The sequence below is a fragment of the Pezoporus flaviventris genome, unplaced genomic scaffold (genome assembly GCF_033815535.1).
Source record: "Pezoporus flaviventris isolate CSIRO_AGI_PZ_B2104156 unplaced genomic scaffold, CSIRO_AGI_Pfla_v1 ptg000007l, whole genome shotgun sequence".
NCBI classification, from domain to species: domain Eukaryota; kingdom Metazoa; phylum Chordata; class Aves; order Psittaciformes; family Psittacidae; genus Pezoporus; species Pezoporus flaviventris.
Genome location: NW_026892555.1, coordinates 28,443,204 through 28,463,098, shown reverse-complemented (window position 1 = coordinate 28,463,098; position 19,895 = coordinate 28,443,204). Strand labels below are relative to the sequence as shown.

The window sequence follows — 19,895 nt, the reverse complement described above, 5'->3', positions numbered from 1 at the left end:
AGCCCGAGAGCGCAGGGGCTGCCAGGACCCAAAACGTGCTGTGGCGTGTGGTGTGGCGTGCCGAAGCTGCTGTGCGCAATGTGTTCACCGCCCCGGGGAGTGGCTAGCGGAGCTGCGGGCGGGATCTGCGGGGACCGTGAGGGGATTGCGTTGGAACCCAGCCGGTAGGGCGTGGTTTCGCCGCGGAGCTGCTGGGAGTGCTGTGGGAGTGGGTGCCTCGTCGGGCTCCGGGGAACGGAGGCTGGAGAGCTTGTGTCGGCTTAACCGGAGCCTCAGGCTTTCCGTGCGCCCAGAGCCGCGACGCCGGTGACTTTCGTGCGTCAGACTGCTGTTGTCGGGGAAGAGTACTTGGTGTGTTTTATCTGTGCGGCTGGTAGCGCCAGCCCCCCAGCAGGGCCCATAGGGAAAGGCGACGGGAACGCGGCTTTCTGCACTCCTGTCACTGGATGGTGCTGCTAAGTGTCACTGGAATCACTCCGCCCGTGTCACCAGCCCCCCCGGGCTCGGGGCGCGTTGCCCCGGCAATCCCCTCAGAGTGCTCTTTCCTGCTGCACAGCAGTGAGAGATGATGGGGGGGAGCACAAACTGAGCGTGGGCACCCCGCCCCACCTGGGGCGCTGCGGGTAGCCCCACAGAGCTCGCTCGCCCCTCACGCCTCACGCCCCTCGCCCCGGCGCGGACAGGGGGCACGCCTGAGGCCCGCTGCAGACAGCGTCAGCAGCAGCAGTTCGGCGGAGCCGCCCCTGGGTGGGCAGCTTGAGGGTGGGGCCGGGTCGGGCCCGCCCCGCCGCCAGGTGCTGTGCCGCCGCCCGCAGGTCCAGGAAGTGCCGTCACGGGCGGGCGGAGGGGCTGCTGTTGGCCGGCCTGGCCGGAGCTTTCGTCGGTGGGTGCCGAGCAGGAGCTGCCGCCATGAGCAAGATTTCCAAGTTCTTCAAGGCGGGCGGCTCGTCCGCCTCGAAGGGCCGCCGGGGGCCCTCGCCGCAGGAGGCGCTGGCCCGGCTGCGGGAGACAGAGGAGATGCTCAGCAAGAAGCAGGTGTACCTGGAGACGAGGATCGAGCGGGAGCTGGCGCTGGCCCGGCAGCACGGCACCAAGAACAAGCGAGGTGAGTCCCAGTAGCTGGGGTCGGCCGGGCCCGCTGCTCTCCGCCTGCCGCCGGGTGACTTGGGAGGCTTTAAATACCAAGGTTCAGACTCTTCCAGGTTGTGGTCTCTGTTAAGAGGAGGTCTCGCATGGGCCGTTGCTGCTTGCGCTCTCCAGGTACGCAGCGTGTTTGGTGGTTCAGCTGTGGGCTTGAAGCAAACATCGCCGTGATGCGTGTACGCTGGGACACGACGATGGCTTTTAGTCTTGGGCATCTCTTGGTGTTCAAGGCGTTGTGGATTTACTGTGGTGGGATGATAAGGGGGTGCTTTATTCCTCACTAGTTTACTGTCTGTGGTTCCCTGTGTCATGCGTTCATTTGTGCTTAGCATCACAGTCAATGCAGGCATCAGCTGGATGCATACTGTGTGAAGTACTTCTGTTCAAGGTGGAAAGGGGATCACAGCTTGGGTTTTGAGCATTGGTTGTGCAGATAGTAAACGAGCTGAAGCACATGAGGATCTTCAGTATATTCATGGATGAAAACAGGTTATATCCACTGTGAGAGTTGGAAAGTATACTTGGTGGCAACTGAGGAACAAAGTGATTCAGTGATTTGTCTCAAATCATATAGGAAGTACATGATACCACTAAAAAATGAATGATAATTCAGAGTATTTGTTACTACTGGTCTGCTGTTATCTGCAGAGGAGAGGATACTAAGGGATAGTAAGGTCTGGATCCTGCTTATACTGACGTTGTTATGTCTGGAAAGGGAATGATGGTACCCAATGTCTTAGGGATTATACAGGACTTTGAGAAATAAGTAAATTACTTTCTAAAGTTACCTGGAGACCTGTTTGTCTACTCTGAGCTTTATTTTTCTTTACATACTTCAAAACAGAAGGAAAACATTTTGGATTAACAGTTTGCGGCATAACAAGAGTAGCTCTTTCATCTGTTCTCTCTGTTGCTTGATAATTTAACAAATGACTGTGATGTAACTTAGAATTTGTGAAGAATTGTGTGTTAAAGGTGTTTTGGTTAGCTCTTTAATGGGGTAATCAAATACTTGTAATAATTTATCTGGTTGATAAATTTACTTGTAATAATTTTACTTGTTAATAATTATTAGCAAAAGGCAGATAAACTAACTTTTAGTTAGAAAGGATCTAAAGGCATGTGTTAAGATGGGACAGATCTGAAGGCATGGTCAGTCAAGAGGGAGTAAAGCCAGTTCAGCAGCATGACAGCCTGCTGCTCTGCAGCAAGGGAGCTGTCAGGCCTGTCCCATTCCCACACTTTGTACTTCCTTGGCTGCAACTGGAGTGTCTCGTCCCTTTGTTCAGGTACTGGCACTTGTGCGTGAATGCAGTGAGCTAGTTCAGGAAGGTGATCCAGCTGAGAACTAATTTGCTGTGGGACAAAGTGACCATATAGCTCCCAGGATTGGGTTCATTGTGCACATCAGGGTGGATGCAAGAGAACAGGGCAGCTCCTGTGACTGTAACAGTTCCTGTTTAGATCCAGACACACTGCTGTGGAATGTCATTCCAAGCCTGGACTTTAAGCTGTCATAGTTGTAGGAAGAAGAAATGCTCCATGCCTTTCCTTGTCAGAGCTCCCTGAAGGGTGTATTTCAGAAAGCTGGATGCAGATGTATAATGTGGGGTTTTGTGGCTGGGTTATTTTTTTACCCAGAGTAGGTTAAGTTCCATTTACCTGTTTGTCTCGGCAGCTGCACAAGTGCTTGGGTACCTCTGAATGAAAGGGTGGTGCATAGGCAGGAATGAGTACTTGTTCTTGGGAGAAGGCGGATCTGCTTCTCCTTTAACTTGGCTGATTGATGCTGGTTCAGGTGTTTGTTGGCCTTGTGCTTTAGGCGTGCAGCATTTGACATATGAAGCTTTTCTCCCAGATCTCTGTGTTTGCTGCTGTGCTCAGTATGCAGTTCCCCATGTGCTTTACTTGTGTGATTATTTGTGGAGTTATGCTGCAAACTGGATTGTTCAGCTGATCATGGTTAAAAATAACTCCCTTTTATCTTGTTTGCTCAGGACTGGATAGCTAAGAACAGTAAAGAGACAGGAGTAGAGCAAAAAGTGCAGAGTGGGATTTTTTTCATGCCAGAAATGGTTGTAAAGCCAAAATAGGATAGTGTAAGTACAGTCAGAGGAGTAACAAGAGACATTAACCTTGATGTGCTGAAGTGCTTGAATTTAGCAGGCTAGTGAATGAACTTAAATCCCTAATGATACCTCTTCATTTGATATGTCAGTTGGTTTACAGTTTGATTGCTGTTGATTTACATGTGACAGTGTATTAGCTGCTATACTGTACTATATAGTTCACAGGAAATCTGTGCTAAACAGCATATATTGTAGCATTATGTAAACATACAAATGAGATAATAAAAGTTTTAATCTATGTTGCCTTGTTAAAATGAATCTTTCAAAGGGACCTTGCAGGTAATTTTTAATGTTGATTTTTCTTAATTCCATCTATGGAGAAGCCTATGGAAACCAAAATGGGACTGTCCAAGACTGGAGCCAGATGTGTCTGTGTATAGAAAATGCACCAAATTAGCATGATCCCATTTGATTTTAGGTGTGTGAGTCTGAGTCAGTAATATTGTCACAGGAGAGAGCAGATTCAGGCACCAGCAATTTTTCATTAGTTCAGATGATTCTTGAATGGGTTCATGTGACATCAGTAGGCTTAACTTGATTTAAAAGCTGTAACACATTAGCTATGTTAATAGATGTGAAACATCATGTAAATATTTTTGGCTTCTCCTTTATGAAGTGAGTACCTCTGCAGTTCCTGTTGTGATACATTTCCAGTATTCCCCATTCATATCTTTCTGTAGCCAGATCACTCAAGGGTTTTCAAAACAGGTATGTGTGTTGGAATTCCCTCTGCAGAGCTTATGTCATGATAAGCAATATCTGTTTTCACAGTTACCACTGCCTTTTAATCAATTCCTCATTCCAGATCCAAAGTCATGATTTTTTTGGGTATCTCTTGCTGTACTTTTTTGGGTATCTCAGTTTCAACCAGCTCACAGCTGCCAACTCCATGTGCAATTTGGCCTTTCATCTTCATTATTTTGAAGATCATACAGGAAAATTCAAAGGACATAAAGTAATCCTGAGTATTTGAGAACTCTGTTTAAAAGGAAATGCATTTCCTGAAGTGTGCCTATGCCTGTGAAAATAACACACATGACCGGGTGTTGGTTCAGCCAGGAGTCTTTCACAGAACCTAAAAAAAAAAAAGCTAACTGAGAAGAATAAAGTTAAAAGCAGCCATCCAGAATAGGACTAAATCTTAACCATGAAAAGCCACATAGTACCACTGAGGACAAAACCAATACAGAAAGTTGGAGTAACAGGTAGGCTTTTACAAGTAGATGTAGCTAAATATGTTGTGTGGTACATATGAACAGGGCTCATGTGGCCATGTAGCATTCCTTTTCAGTGAGTTAGTTGTAACCAGAAGGCTGTTGAAAGCAAACAACAGTATAGTAGTTGCACCTCAGCACAGACAGGGCCATCATGCCTGTGGCAGGGTGTATGACGGGTTGGGGCTGAGGATTTCTGGCAGAGAGATATGAGGAAGCCCTTCGTGTGTCTTTGTTCTGTGAATTACAGCTATTGTTCTCTGATCTTCATGATCACATTTCAGGTGTCTTGCCATGAACTGGAGTGGTTATAACAAGTCAAATTCATTATTGTTCTTGAATTAGCCCCTCAGTTGTAACTGTATGTGGCTTCCTGCTCAAGGTTTTAAGGATTATGAATGCTGATAATGAGTTTACTTAGGGTGGTATAATTTTTTATAACCTCATCAGCACTTCTTTTGGTTGTCTGTGGTGTAAGGGAGATCAGAAGTTGTAATCCTTGCAGGAATGAAGTTGAGGTCTGTGAACTGTATCTGAGAATGAGTGAGTATTTTCACAGGGGTGTTATATTTCCTTAAGGAACTTTCTTCTTCACCAGTTCCCCCCTGGGAATTTTAAGGGTTAAAAGACCATGCTTTTGTTTGTACTTCAAAAGATGAAATCATCTGTAATTCGTATACTAATGGGTGTTGGTGGTGGACTTGACAGGTAAAGGTATTGATATCAGTGAACTGTCTTTTCATTCTGATCTGTCATGAAACCATGAGGAGGGTGCCACAGATCTTTGTGTCACTACTTTTGTTCTTTGCTTAAGAAATCTGGATATTAAATGTATCCAGGATTACTGTTGCCCGGCTGGCCATTTCTGCTTCCTAATGAAGCATAGTACTGATAATGGAAGAGTCCTTCTGTATGTTAATAATAGTAGTTCTTTAATATGCATACTTAAACTGACATATTAGTCTACTGATGTTCCACCCCTTATGTTAGAAACCGCAGATTAAAAGCAGTGTTTCCTATTCAGTGAGCTTCTGTTCTATTCCTGCCTGCTGGAAATGTGCTAAAGCCCAGCCAAGTGCTGATCATTTCATTTTGAAATGCAGGAGTTGCATCAGCTTCTTTGGAGCGCAACAGAGACAGTGTATGAGATGCTTTTTTTACCCCCTGGAAGAAGACCTCCACCTCTTTCTGGTATTAGATACACTTGCTTCCTCACTCTACCCTTGTTTAGACTCTTCCTGGGCTGTCTCCCGTTGAAATCTTTGGAATGGGCTACACCCTTTTTCAGAACCATTCTTAGACCTGCTTGTATGTGCAGTAGAAATGCACTTAAAGTTCATGATAATCTGTAAACCAGAAAAATACATTTCAAATAGGAAATTATCTTAGCTATAGAAGCTACTATAACAAAACTGCATAATGAAGGGCAGTCATTTAATATAAATGAGAAAAGTCATGTAGTGTGGTGTGGGAATTTATTATGTCTTGGTAAGGAAGGAATATGAATTGATTTCCTGTGAAGTGCTTTGTTCTATAAGTCACTGGTAAACCTAAAGAGAATTAAATACGCTGCACTACAGTGATTGGGAAAAGCTGTTTACGAAGAGGTGAAGTCACTTGGAGTTCAGCTTCTTCCATGGTTTCTTAGTTTGGGTGTGGTTTAATTAAGTGTTAATACAGGAACCTTCAGGATTTTGAAAACAACTTCTTTGTATGTAACTGAGGAAATCCATTTTCTCTCTGAGCAGTCAGTAATAACAGCACCATTACAGAGTCCCATTTCTGAAAAACAACTGGAAATATTCCCCAATGGAAGTCTTTCTGTACCAGCCAGTTAGTGTTCCTCAGTCCACAGGGCTTTGAAGCCCTCCCTGGCACAGCCAGTGTTATGCACAGTTTTAGACTATTAAATTTACCTGAAATCTCTGTCTTCCTAACATAAGAATCCTAAGATCAAATTTTGATTCAACTGAAGCTAAGGAAGGAAGTGGTTGGTGTCCTAATACTAACAATAATAAGCATAAATAAGTAGGGAAATAAGTATGTAAAAAGAATATTTGGTATTAAATCAAACTGGTGTATTTTGGAATTGCTAATGAGAATTTTACAGTTTTTCACATTTGCAGTTTACATGACATCACCTGGCATTCATGCTTTCAGTGTATGCATGATCTTTGCACCATCCCCCAAAACCTGGGAAAACCCTGAATTTGAATACTATCATTAATCTGTTGTGATTGTGGTTTGCTGTCCTGAAACATTTTACTGCTGGTGCTAGAATCATAGAACGATTTGGGCTGGGAGATCATCTTGTTTTAGCCTCCCTACCATGGGCAGGGACACCTCCCATTAAGCCAGGTTGCTCTTAGCCTGTGCAAATGCTTGTCTTCGCACAGCTAACAATGAGCAGTCTTGACCATGTTGATTCAAGCATATGTCAACAAAGCACTAGATTTTTTTTTTTTCAGTGTGTTGTTGCACACCATAAATCTATGCCCCTTCTTGGAGGGATCCTAACTGCATTTGCGAAGTTGTGTACCCCAGTGTCAAGGTTCAGTATTATTGCACGTGGGCAGTTACTCGAATAAGAAAGCGACAGTAATTGCTGCTGTTTTTTGAGTCTGGGGGGCTGCAGTGCTGCGGTTGCTTGCTGGCTCTGAACCTGATTTAAAAATTGAATGTAAGGGAAAAGGGAAAAGGCATGGCTATTAATAGCATTGAAAAAGCTATGGGTTAACTCAGTCTCTTGGTTTTGTTTGTTGTCTTGCCTGGCACATGTGTAGGTTGGAAAGGACAGTCAGTGATCAGGAAATGCTTGTGGCAAGATCGTGTGTGTTTCACACCCAGAGGCCAAGAGAAAGTTCTTTTCTCCTTCTCTGTGTCACATGCATTCATTCTGGTAATGATTTACTCGGGGCAAAGTATGCTGCTCATAATTTAGCAAATATAAAAGACTAATCTCAGTGATTTACAAAGTTAATAGGGAGTAGCTGGACTTGACTGTGGCTGTGTTTACAAAGTTTTATCTGTTTTCAAGTTCTAGGGTTTAAAGATCATGCTCGTAAGTGATTATAAAGAAATAGATGAAGCTGAAAGCCACAGAAATGAGGCTTCATCTGATCTAACGACCTGCTTTGTTAGGCTTTTTGGGCTTTCCATTGCATCTGGCAGTTTCTGCTGCTGAGACGAAGTTTAGAAAACAGTGCTGATGGAGGTGTGGTTATCATGACAGATCTTCTTACACTGTCTTCCTTAGTTTTTACTTACGTTTTGCAGCCTCTTCTTTTCTTTTTCCTCTTTTTCCTCCTTTCTGACTTCGCTCTGACATTTTTCTTTTTCCTCCCCGTCTTCCCTGCTTTGCCTGTGTGCACAGGATGGAGTTCACGATCTCCCGCAGTGGAGGAAGAAGATGCTCTTCCCTGTGGTGTTCAAAGGAGTTAATCTAAAAGAGACTTCCCAGCATGTTCATGCAACAGCATGTTGGTGATAAACAGGCTGCTGATCTGGTGTGGTCAAAGTTTGTCTCGCTACTAGTAAGGTAGGAGGGTGAGAATTATAAATTCTGCAGGTTGGCTTGGTGCTGAACTTCTTGTCCTTGCATTTTGCTATAAAAATACACAGTGCACTTTGCCTCTTCCCATTCCAGCTGCCTTACAAGCACTGAAGAGAAAAAAGAGATATGAGAAACAGTTGAGTCAAATTGATGGGACACTTTCAACCATTGAGTTCCAGAGAGAGGCGTTGGAGAATTCCCACACCAACACAGAAGTGCTCAAGAATATGGGCTATGCTGCACAAGCCATGAAAAAAGTACATGAAAATATGTAAGTACTAATAGCTTTCAAGTTGAGCTCTACTCACTTCTTTCAAGCTGTTTCATCACTGAAGAATATTTTATGAAATCAAACTGTTCTGACTTAATTTTTGGCTCAGGCATTTAATGTCAGGAATGCTGTTGATGCAGTGGTGTTATATTTGGCAAAAAAAAATGTCTCTTCTTAACAGCTAGTCTCGAAGGAAGCTCGCTTAACTAGAGAGATTCATGTAGTACCTGTTTTTTCTTAAGTCTGACTTGGCAGTGGAGACTGGCCTCTGCCCCTGGTTTGTTGTTTTTGTTTTTTTTTTTCAGAAGAAAAGTTAGTTGAAGAAACCAGGTGGACATTTTTCTCAAAGTCTGTAAGCTGGGCTGTGTGATTCAAAGTACTAATTAGACCTGGATAAAGGAGAGGGACATTTTTTTTGTCTGTGTAGTATTTTTATATGTCCCATGTTTCATGAGCTGTTTTCCTGCCTGAATAAACAGTTAAATGAGAAAAATTGTTCTGGGAGAAGTAAACAGGAACTGAAACAATAATGAAGTTAACAATAAGGGGAACATTTAAAATGGAGTATAGTCCTGTTAAATTCCCTCCAGTTTAACAACAAAAAAGATCCATCTGTAGAGATGCTAACTTCAGGAAAGAGGTGGGGTCTGCCCAGAGGATGTGACTCTTGGCTGAGAAGCCCAGAGAGGGAGAGAGAGAGACACAAACTGCTGCAGTTTGACCTTTTTTTACAGTCCCAAAGTGGAAGAAATTTGACTGGCTGAAACACACAGAAGCTTGCCAGGAAACATTAAGGTGTAGGTGAGCGAAATTATTCCCTGTGAATTCTGCGGTTTATATGCAGCCATGGCATAAAAAGAAAATAGAGTCTGCTCAAGGTTTTCAAAGTCTCTTTTGTAGGATTTGAATGATGAACTATCTTTTAAAAATGTTCCTATGTTATCTTGCCAGGGACTTGAACAAAATCGATGATTTAATGCAAGATATCACTGAACAGCAAGATGTTGCCCAGGAAATTTCAGATGCTATCTCAAACCGAGCTGCCTTTGGTGATGAGTTTGATGAGGTTAGTACTTCAGGCCTGCGAGTTTTAGCTGTTAAATGATTCCACAGCTATTTTGTTGTTGTCTAGTGGCTTGTTCTGGTGGTTTGTTTCTCAAAAGGTGTTGGTATGAAATTCCTTGGTTCTAGCTTACCCCATCAAGGATGTTTGCCTATTCTCACATACATCTTTTTTATAGATAGATATGTGTGTGTATATATGTATTTATATATATTAATATATATAACATAACTATGCAATAGAAATATTTTTAGAGTTTACATATTTTTATTTGTATATAAATTTTAAGAAAGGCAACTTTAACTGCACTCCTGTAGTTGTTATTCTCATTTGTACCATGGGAGGAGGTCACTAAAACGTGTGATTTGTACTGCTACAAGTGGACACCGAAACATATAATTTTTTGTGCTCCAAATAGGCATCCATTTGACTAAGTGCATATTTGTATGCCATGAACTGTTCACAATTCTGAATATTTGGACCATTTTTTAAAGGTCATTTTTGGTGCTTGGAAATGCAGGTGCTTTCCCTGTGTTCCAGATTTTCTGCAGAAGTAGATCCATTAGGTTGACTTGGGGGAAAGGGAGGTTTCGTTCAGCAGTTATAATTTGTTGAGAACAGTAATGATTCTTTGTATTTTATTCCCATTACTTGCTTTCCTATTTTTCCACTTCGAATGTAAATAGACTTTTCAAGAAACAGTTTAATTGTTACTGGCATAAGGAATGGGATTTGACCTGTATAAACTGAGTTTCAAACAACTGAAAAACACTGTCATCCCAAACAGCTGTACAGTGTCTTTTACTTTTCATCATTGCTTGAACTGTAGGAGTCTAGACTTAGTAAGCATGTTGTAGATTGACCTGGCAGTTCCTAAGAAATACTAGTCTAAGTTGATGGGCACATTTCCTGTTCTGGGAGACTAAGCCACTGTCACGTAGGGCATCATTTTATCAGCACCTGCTTTTGTATTGGGGCCTGATACTTGGAGCACTTGTCCAGTAACTGGAAAGTTTGGTCTCCAGGACACTTCAGCTTGAGAGCACTGGAATCAGTGACTTAATTGCTGGATTGTGAGGTGATTTGTGTTGGGGGATGACAATTTTATTTTTTTGAAGGACGTTTTGACCACACACTTGGATTTCCTCTTAATATGTGTGCCATGGGTGTAAGGAGATCATGGAAGCATGTAATTTCTACTGCTCCAGACTGACACAGAAACTTAAGTGTTCTTTCTCTATGGATTGACACAGTGTAATTCATGAAGAATGCAAAAAAGCTCTGTCCTTCCTGAGTAGGATGCTTACTGGAGGCCAGTCTTTTCTTGAAGGCCTGCTTGTGATGTGAAATACATTCCCATGGACAAAGCTTAGAACCTGAGAGTTCACATATCTTCCCCCGCTCTCTTTTTGGCCTAGGATAAGAGGAGAGAGGAGATTCGTTATAGCTATTGCAATACTCCACAGCCTAGTTGTAAAGTAGTTCCTGAGTTGTGGGAAATAAAAGCTAAATCCATGCTTGAGGATGAGAATAACTTGTCCCACTTTGATAGCAAATGTTCTAGACACTACATCATTATGGTAAAGTTGTAGTAGTCGTGATCATGGTTTTCTTTTCTTTTTTTTTTAAAGAGAGTCTTTTCTGGCTGATACTACCTCTGAATTGTGTTCAGCAGAGGTTGGTAAGGACTAATTTGGTATTGGAGGGTGTTAGATGATCATGTAGAGGTCTTCAGTATTACCTGTTTCCATTGACCTTACAGCAGCTTGGACATCTAACTTTTAAAGAAGCTTGCATTCACAGCACTGCCTGGGGCAGTTAAAGTACAGGCACATTTGCTCTTCAGCTAAATGCCTAAGTTAGATATGGGGTCCCAAACTTGCACATTTCCTTGAAGGATCAGCTGTCAATTGAACATCATCAGCTATTGACCTGATGCTGAAATTTATAGATGGTATCCCAGCATTTGCATTGTGAACTAAGTCAGGTAGGCAAACTAGCCTTTCTTTGGCCTTAAAATATAAAAACATGAGAAAGTAAGTCTGAGAAGGCCTGTAGTGACTATGTGGTTAACATTTGAACTTCCACATTGGTGGTAAGTTAGGTATAAATGGGTAGGCAAAGCCTATTTCAGTACCTGTTAGATCTCACGTTGCTACAGCCACTTTTTCCCCAGCCGCTTTTGCCAAGTGTTTCTTTTTAAACTATTAATGTGGCAAAAGTCCATTGCTCTACAAATGTGTAATATTTAGCTTCCTTTCTTTGGGAAAGTCCAGCCAACAAATAGGCTTTTTTAAAAAAAGTGTATAGCCTTTTTTCTATTTAGTATTTTGCAAGTGGATCAGATCAGCTGATCTGCAGCTAGAAGTCCAAGTGTATTACATGCTTCACGAGTGAATAACAGGACCCACAAGGACAGCTCTGATTCTAGTTCTTCTTTGAAATCATATATAATCCTGGATTTGTGTGATAGGGTTGAAGCATAATGTGCAATGTCAGCCTACTGTGTAAGCAGTGGAAACCATTTTTAAAATGGAAGAAATTGCACATTAAAATCGGAATCTGTTAAAGACTACAGGATCCAGTTTTGAACAAAACTGAGGATGGCAGTGAGACTTCTCTTTTTCCCGTGTTTGCCTTTTTGATAAGTATTACACTGCTATCAGGGTTTTTTTCTAATTTTATTCCTTGTCCTGTTTCTAACTTCCATTATCCTTCTTACAACTTTCAATTGAGGTTTACCACCCAAATTTAGTAAAAAATCATACTTGTGATATGCTGGTTTTTCATATTTATTTTCAGGTGTAAACTGTTTTGGTTTTGGTCTTTTTTATTTGTTTCAGTAGTGCTTTGTTTCATGGTGATTAAATGTGCCCTTGCCTGAGGTCACTGTCAAGGCAGTAAAACTGTAAATAATGTTTTCCTTGAATTTAGGATGAGTTGATGGCAGAATTAGAAGAACTGGAGCAAGAAGAATTGAACAAGGGAATGAGAGATGTCAGGTTGCCAAGTGTTCCATCCACATCGCTGCCTTCTCGCCCTGGTAAACTGCCTGCTAGCCATTCTACATTTCTCATGATTAAGCCATGATGTGAGGAGAAGAGAGAATTTCAAAGATATACTTAACTCTGGTTTAACTTTTAAAGTATTACAGATTCCTGTTCCTATTTTTGTATTCATTTATCAGGAAAAGCAGAATGGAATTCTGGTTTCCTGTATGAAAGCATTTAGCACTAAGCACTAAATTCTCTGTAGATTTGGGGAGACAAACTCGGGGAACTTGGCTTTGGGCATGTACTGATGCATCCCCTGGAACAGTGAGATTACCAAGGAAAGGGAATACGTTTTTTATTTTTATTTTTTTTTTACAATTAAATCCTTAGTCTTTTTAAATTGGAGTCTGACCTATATTGAAAATCTTTGCATCGCAAAGACCCAGCTTTGTAGGGTAGTGGTTTGTTATTTACCACTGGTATTTTAATGAGAAATTAAGGAAGCAGCAGGAAGTACACATTTAAAGAAATATTGTCATTCCTTTGCTTGCTTTCTACAGAGCAGACTTATTCCTGGTATTAAGCAGTAGCCTTCTTTTTCTGTAGTTCTGCCCTGTTCGTTTTGGATTAAGCCAGAGACACTTGACTTTTACTACAGCTTTCACTGTGTCCCTGTTGTCCTCTGCCAGCTGAAAGACTTGCTGTGTACTGATGCTAGTAAAACAGTATAACTGTTTGATGGTAAGGACAGCACACATGTTACACAGGTTGTTTATGGTGCTTTCTGCTGCAGAACAGGTTACATAGACCAGTTCAGCTAAGTGACTCTTGCATCTGTTTTAGCAGACAGCACTTAAATCCTGAGAAGCAGTTTTAAATGTTCAGATTGGGATTGTGGCCTCATCTACTGAAGTCAGTTGTAAAACAGCTGGTAAAAAGAAAAAAAACAGATTTCGGAGAACCCAGTGCAAGTTGCAGTCTGGGCATTTATGACTTGTTCATACATCCTTTTCCAGATCTAGCTGTGCCAGTTGACGTTTTTATTAAACCTAGGCCATCTCCATGTGCTTCTTTTAATTTGCTGCTTCATCTATCTGTATGGCTGCTTCAGGCCAAATTAGCTGGTTACAATTCTATAGTTTAAGGCCTTGCAAAACCAGCTTGTCTTTTCTGAAACTCCGTGCTTACTGTTACACAGCAATAGAAAAATAAAAACTGTTAGTATTTCTCATTGGAGATACATGTTACCTTCCTAACTTCAGAACTGAAGAAACTGAAATGGAGCAAGTCATAGTGATCTTCCCTAGTCGCACAGTGACCCAGTTGCACTTGCAGGTTAGGGACTGGTTAACTGATGTCACCTGAACAAAGACAGTTCAGGAATGTCTTCCTTTTAACAAACGGCAGCTCCCATTAAAATGCAGTGAGGCTGGACCTGCACATGCAGAGCTCTTCAGTGCTATTTTGAAAGATAGCAGGATGTGCAGCCAGCCAGGGATCGGTCAGTTGTGCCTGCTCAAGTGGCAATGAGAGAGCTGGCAGCATGCCTGGGGACACTTGCTTTATGTGACAACTCTTAGAGATTAAATGTATTTTCTGTGGGAGCCTTTCAGTAGGAATCATAGAATACTTAGGGTTGGAAAGGACCTTAAGATCATCTAGTTCCAAACCCCCTGCCATAGACAGGGGCACCTCACACTAAACCATGCCAACCATGGCTCTGTCCAACCTGGCCTTGAGCACCATGAGGGATGGAGCAACCCATTCCAGTGCCTCACCACCCTTACAGTAAAGAACTTCCTCCTTATATCCAATCTAAACTTCCTCTGTTTAAGCTTTAACCCATTACCCCTTGTCCTATCACTACAGTCCCTAATAAAGAGTCCCTCCCCAACATCCTTGTAGGCCCCTTCAGGTACTGGAAGGCTGCTATGAGGTCTCCACGCAGCCTTCTCTTCTCCAGTCTGAGCAGCCCCAACTTTCTCATACGGGAGGTGCTCCAGTCCCCTGATCATCCTCGTGGCCCTCCTCTGGACTTGTTCCAATAATTCCATGTCCTTTTTATGTTGATGACACCAGAACTGCACACAATACTCCAGGTGAGATCTCACAAGAGCAGAGTAGAGGGGCAGGATCACCTCCTTCGACCTGCTGGTCACGCTCCTTTTGATGCAGCCCAGGGATACAGTTGGCTTTCTGGGCTGTGAGCGCATGCTGCTGGCTCATGTTCACTTTCTTATCGACCAACACCACCAAGTCCTTCTCCACATGGCTGCTCTGAATCTTTTCTCTGCCCAACCTGTGGCTGTGCCTGGGATTGCTCTGAGTTACATCAGACCCATATGGTTAATCTCAGGGTTATATTTGAGATAACAGTGGGAGCAAAGTAGTTGCATCCCTCATCAGCTTCATTACTGTATTACCTAGGCTTAGCTTGCTACTCAATAAATTAATCTGAGATATTTAGACTGAGAAGCACTATGGCAGTCCTCATGCTAACAACTAAAATGGCTCTGACTGTCACATTTAGTTGATGGTTATTGTTCCTCTCTCTTTGCAGCATCAACCAGGAAGAGAACAGAGGATGAAGATGAAATGAAGAAGCTTGCTGCCTGGGCTTCATAAGACCATGGTCTTTTTATAGCACTGAACATTACAGTGCAGATGTACAGAGCTGTAAAGCTGTTTTATAACTACTGATATACTGTGGTTTCATTTTGTGAAGGCTGGTTTTTTATGGCCAATCTTGCTAAGAATAGTGTTACTGCATTATTACAAAACTAGTTTAGAAATAAACAAAAAATGCAATAGTTGCTGTAACTCCAAGCATCAAACTTTTTTTCAGCCTTGGCCAGAGATTTGTGTTGTTATCAGCGTCAGTTTTTATTAGGTGATGTTGTACTATGTCTGGCTGGTTTGTAAAACCTATGTACCTTCACACACAGCTGGATTTGTTGTTGAAATGCAAAAGTTAAAGTCATTAAGGCACTATCCTAGAGGGTTATTTGGTTCAGACTATTTGAATATTAGCAAAGAAGCCTTATACATGTTCTGACTTGCAAGTTCCTTTGAGCCCAAGAGCTAATAGCTATTCATTTAGACATGGAGATTTAAACAGTGTGCCTGGAGCAATTTATGATGAGCTAGATATTAAGAGGAGACTCTTCTGCAGGTTTTTGAAGTGGGATAGGTATTTTTGTTTAACTTTGGCCACAATATTCCCTGCACTTCTGTAGGTCAGGTTGAATTGTATTTTGAACTATTTTGCTCTTGGTTAAAGAATAGTTTTACAGTGATTGGGGAAAATTAAATGTCTAAGTTCTTATAGATCTCTTCCAAACAAAACTGATTTCTGTTAACCCTGTCAAAGATCCGGAAGAGGTTTGACCTTCCTTTGTTTTACTCTACTGTGTCTTTCTAGGCTGATTTTTCACTTTCTATGATAATACCCATCCTTCAAGCAATTAGTAACACATTTTTAATTACACAGTTTCAAAATAATCTTCTGAGCTTTCAGTTCTTTTCTCTTCCTCAGTTTCTGAATGGAAATAATACAAGCATGTTGAATTCAAAATGCCTTTTTAACCCTGGTTAAAAGCTGATTCTGGGTTAGTTGTAAAGTTGATGTGTTACTGTTCAACTGACAACTTTATAGCTTGAGGAAAAAACAGCCACTCTGAGTGCTAAACTACTACATATATAGAGAAATCACTGTTCTAATACAAGAATTGAATAGGCTGCTTTGTACCAACAAATTCTGTTAAATGAAACTTAGGCTCTATGCTAGTAGTCTGCTGTCAGTCACACAAATAGTAAAACACTGTGGAGTTCTGAGGAATTTGGGAAGCAGAGTGACATCAGGCACTCTTGTTTTCATATTAATTTAAATTTGCTGATGATTGAACCACTTGGGGTATAGTGAGAGACTTGGTTTCTGTAGTTCTGTTTCAGTGGAAGACTGACTCCTTCTGTTGTGGGCTTTAGGCTATGATGTGCTGGGTGGTCAGCACTGATAGGCTGCAATAGGCTTCAGCTTCTTAGATTTTAGGTTAAGCATCAGCTAATGTGTGTTTCTGGACATGGCATGCTGGCATGCTCAAAACCTTTCAACTTGAGTTTGTGGATGAAACACCACATTTACAAACCCTGTGGAGAGATTCAGTTTATCAGGACTTTTTTATTCTCTGTAGTGGAATTGATTTTGGTTTGCATCCATTTGAAAGAACAATCAAGCTTTGCCACTTTCCTTTGGATGCATTTCTTACTCGGAAAAAACACAAGTGTGTTAATTCTGTCCCAAGGTTTGGAGGTACCAGAAAAATTGTTGCTTTCTGCTGAGTGAAGAAAACCTGGAACTATGCAATTTTAATTTTTTTTTTTTTTTTAACAAACAAAACGAAAAAAAAACCCAACAAAACCCCAACCTGCCTTAAATTTAAAAATACATTTTGAACTCTCGGTAGGAAATCAAAGGCTAACAAAATGTTCCTCAGTTTTAATGCTTGCTGATATTCAGGATGAGATGCCAGCTGAGAGCAGGCATATTTAATAAAATAACAAGTATTTGGAGTTACTTAGAATCCAGTTGCTAATCCTGTTGGCTGGAACCCTGTTTTCAAGGTATGTAGTTTATGCAGATCTCTGAACTGGGTACAGAAAGTATTAATGTACACTGATTGCACCACTGTGTGAGGCTGGCCATGTGCCTGTGGACACATCTAGTATTCTAAATGTGAGGCCATACCAACATAGTCCTGTGCTTAGCTTGGAAAAGTTGGCTTCTAGCATCTGTTCTTGGTTGAATTAGTAGTTTTCAAATACTTGGCACTTTGCATAGCACTTGGTATACTTAAAGTGCTCTACAAGCTAGCCCAAATAGGATTCTAAGCTTCCAGCTTGAAACTAAAGTGATTTTCAGTCTGCTTTGGAAAATGTGGACCTGCTGTTTTATGTAAGAACTTTGTATGTGAACACTCTGCAAGGGTGAGGAAATCTGGGCAAATTCTTCTCCTTTGCAAGCTAGCATCTGGTTGCTGACTTTCAGCAGTGTTTTGGCCAAGTGCTGATCCTGGGAAACTTCAGCTTATTGATTTCAGACCAGACACTTTAGGAACAAGATATGTGAAGGGTGAAGAAAATAAACTGGTCATTCAGATGAGCTTCCATAAAAGCCTGTGTGTGGTAGTTGGTGGCTGTGGAGGAGAGAGTCACATACCAGTTTACAGGCTGGGATGTGAGTGGTTTGTGATGCTATACTCAGGGATACTGTAGGCATGTGTGCACACCAAAATACAGTATGGATCTCCAGAACAGGAGTGCTTGTTGACAGATTTGTCTGGGAGGCAGTAGGTGACGGCTTTTCTTCAAAAGCAGAGGGGTTCTAGAGGCTTAATTCAGCTGAGGTGGTGGCTCTCTCCTTCATAAATTCAGACGACAGTATGACAAATGGCTCTTCCTTCTTCGAACATATCTCTCTTCGTGCCAAGATGGTATTTGTTTAGTATGTAAGCAGATGAGAGTGAACAGTGTCAACGTGTTTCTGTAAATGTACTGTCTATTGACTGGAACATATTTTACAAGAGGACTGGCAGCAGATGGTGCACTGTAGCTGCTTCCTTTCTTGTTTCTTACTTGTTTTGAGAAAGCTTTCTTCTCTGAACAGGCTTGGATGTTTTTAATCTGGATATCTTTAAAAGGGAAGGAAATGTATCAATAAAAAGAGAGTTAATATATATATGCTGTAAATAAGTATTTTGGTGTCATATTTGTCTTGTATGATTGTATTAAATTTATTTTCCTGTCAGGCAAGACTGTAAGTACTCTCCTTACACTGTCATCCTCTTTAGAGGATATTGGATATTAGGAAATATTGTTTTAATGTATTAATCGTTCAGCATCAGGCTAGAATCCAGGAGTTCTTTGAAGGTGGTGTGGTTTGAAAAAACAACCAAACACTAAAAAACCCAAACAGCATATGCTGTGTTTTTTGGGCTGCATTCCTTCACACTTAACAGTTGTTTAGCAAGTGATTCTTTTATTTTAACACGTCCAAAATACCTACTTCGCTTCCCCACCCCCAACCCATGATCTCTTCATTGTTTCATAAATGCATGTATTTCACTTTCCAGCCCATAGTGGAAAAGAAGAATAGACAGGTCTTTTAAACATGAAAAAGAAAAATTACTACAGGCAAGGCTAAATTGAAGCAAATAAAATAATGCACTTTTTAATGCTGCTCATTAGAATCTTAAACTAAAAGTGTGCGTGCATAGCATTTCACACTTTTTGTGCATGCATACATGTATATTTGCACATGTATACAGTGTTGGAGCAGTGACTTAAGACCAACATTCATTATCTGATGTGGAGAGGGTTTGACTGCTTGGGCACCTCATCTTTACCTCTTTATGGAGCCTAAAGCCTTCATCACAAAACCTCAAGGAACTGTTACCGTATGTCCACGTGCAGCTGTGTGTACAGCTGTGTGCGTGTAGACAGCGTGGGCAGGGATGGTGAGTGTTTCTGACGAGAAAGTCTCAGTTTTTCCTGATGTAGAACCGAAATTATTATTTTAGAAACATAAGGAGCAAGCTTTAGTCTAAAAAATGACTGAACAGCAGCGAATAGCCTGAGCATCTTAAGAAATGGCAAATACTAGAAGCCTAATATAGCTGTCGTATTTTCTCACATCTGACCGTGTTGCAGAGACCATTACAAGACCCACCATTGTAGCACTGTACAGTCAGATGTGCACTGTAGGGAAAACCTGCATTGTTCATGTGACTGATCACAGTTTAAGTGGTTTATTCTTTTGTTTTCAACAGGTAATTACCTGACCATCACTGAACTCTTGGGATCAATAGCTGCAGATGGAGTTGTAAAATGTTAGTATGTGCCTAGAAATTTCTGAACACCCCTGTACAATTCGGATGGCACCATGGCCCCCGAGCTCCCCTGCTCTCCTCTCCTGCATGCTACACGTCCTCGTGTTTTCATGTTCTACTTTTATGCTTAGCTAACTTCCCTCTGTCCCCCAGCTAGGCACACACTGAATAGCAATGTGTGTCTAAATTGAGGCTCTATGGTTTGTGAGTGAGCTAAATTTAATAGAAGAGGTGGGAGGATAATTGGTCTGAGCTAGCTGACTTTTCCCATGGAGGTAATGAGTCTTAATACTTTTCATTGCTACGACATCAGCTTCCAAAGATGTACCATCTGACTGGGAGAGGAGTGTTTTGTAGGTTCTAGTAGGAGTTATATGGACATCCCCCCTTACTTAACTCCACCCCCTGAGTTAAGCATCCTTTCCTCCAAAAAGAAAGAAAAAAAAAAAGGAATGTAACTCTTCAGATATATTTAGTGTGTAAATATATCCAGATTTATTATCTTTACTTTTGTGCTTAGGTTCAGCTTGCCAAAGGTAGTTTGGTGAAGCTGTTGAACTAACTGAAGTCAGCTAGGACTGTGTATGTAAGATTACTGTAATTATCCTATGCCTGCCTGTTGTATACACACTGTATGTACGTAGG

General features: G+C 41.6%; 1 protein-coding gene and 1 long non-coding RNA gene across 2 annotated transcripts in view; both read left to right on the top strand.

Moving 5' to 3' along the window:
• LOC133266724 (uncharacterized) overlaps positions 1-19,895 on the top strand; it is a 796,291-nt gene that overhangs the window by 63,985 nt on the left and 712,411 nt on the right. The gene's annotated exons all lie outside the window — the stretch shown is intronic.
• Positions 759-18,339, top strand: CHMP4C (charged multivesicular body protein 4C). Its single transcript, XM_061448205.1, has 5 exons — positions 759-1,105; positions 8,133-8,310; positions 9,262-9,376; positions 12,308-12,416; positions 14,927-18,339. Exons 1-5 carry the CDS (start codon positions 910-912, stop codon positions 14,989-14,991), a joined length of 663 nt encoding a protein of 220 aa, XP_061304189.1. The 5' UTR covers positions 759-909; the 3' UTR covers positions 14,992-18,339.

Excerpts from the sequence above, each read along its gene's own strand:
- CHMP4C (XM_061448205.1), top strand. The coding sequence starts at position 910 with ATGAGCAAGATTTCCAAGTTCTTCAAGGCGGGCGGCTCGTCCGCCTCG. Across the intron at positions 1,106-8,132 it reads CGGCACCAAGAACAAGCGAG|CTGCCTTACAAGCACTGAAG; the intron begins GTGAGTCCCAGT and ends TTCCCATTCCAG. Across the intron at positions 9,377-12,307 it reads TTGGTGATGAGTTTGATGAG|GATGAGTTGATGGCAGAATT; the intron begins GTTAGTACTTCA and ends CCTTGAATTTAG.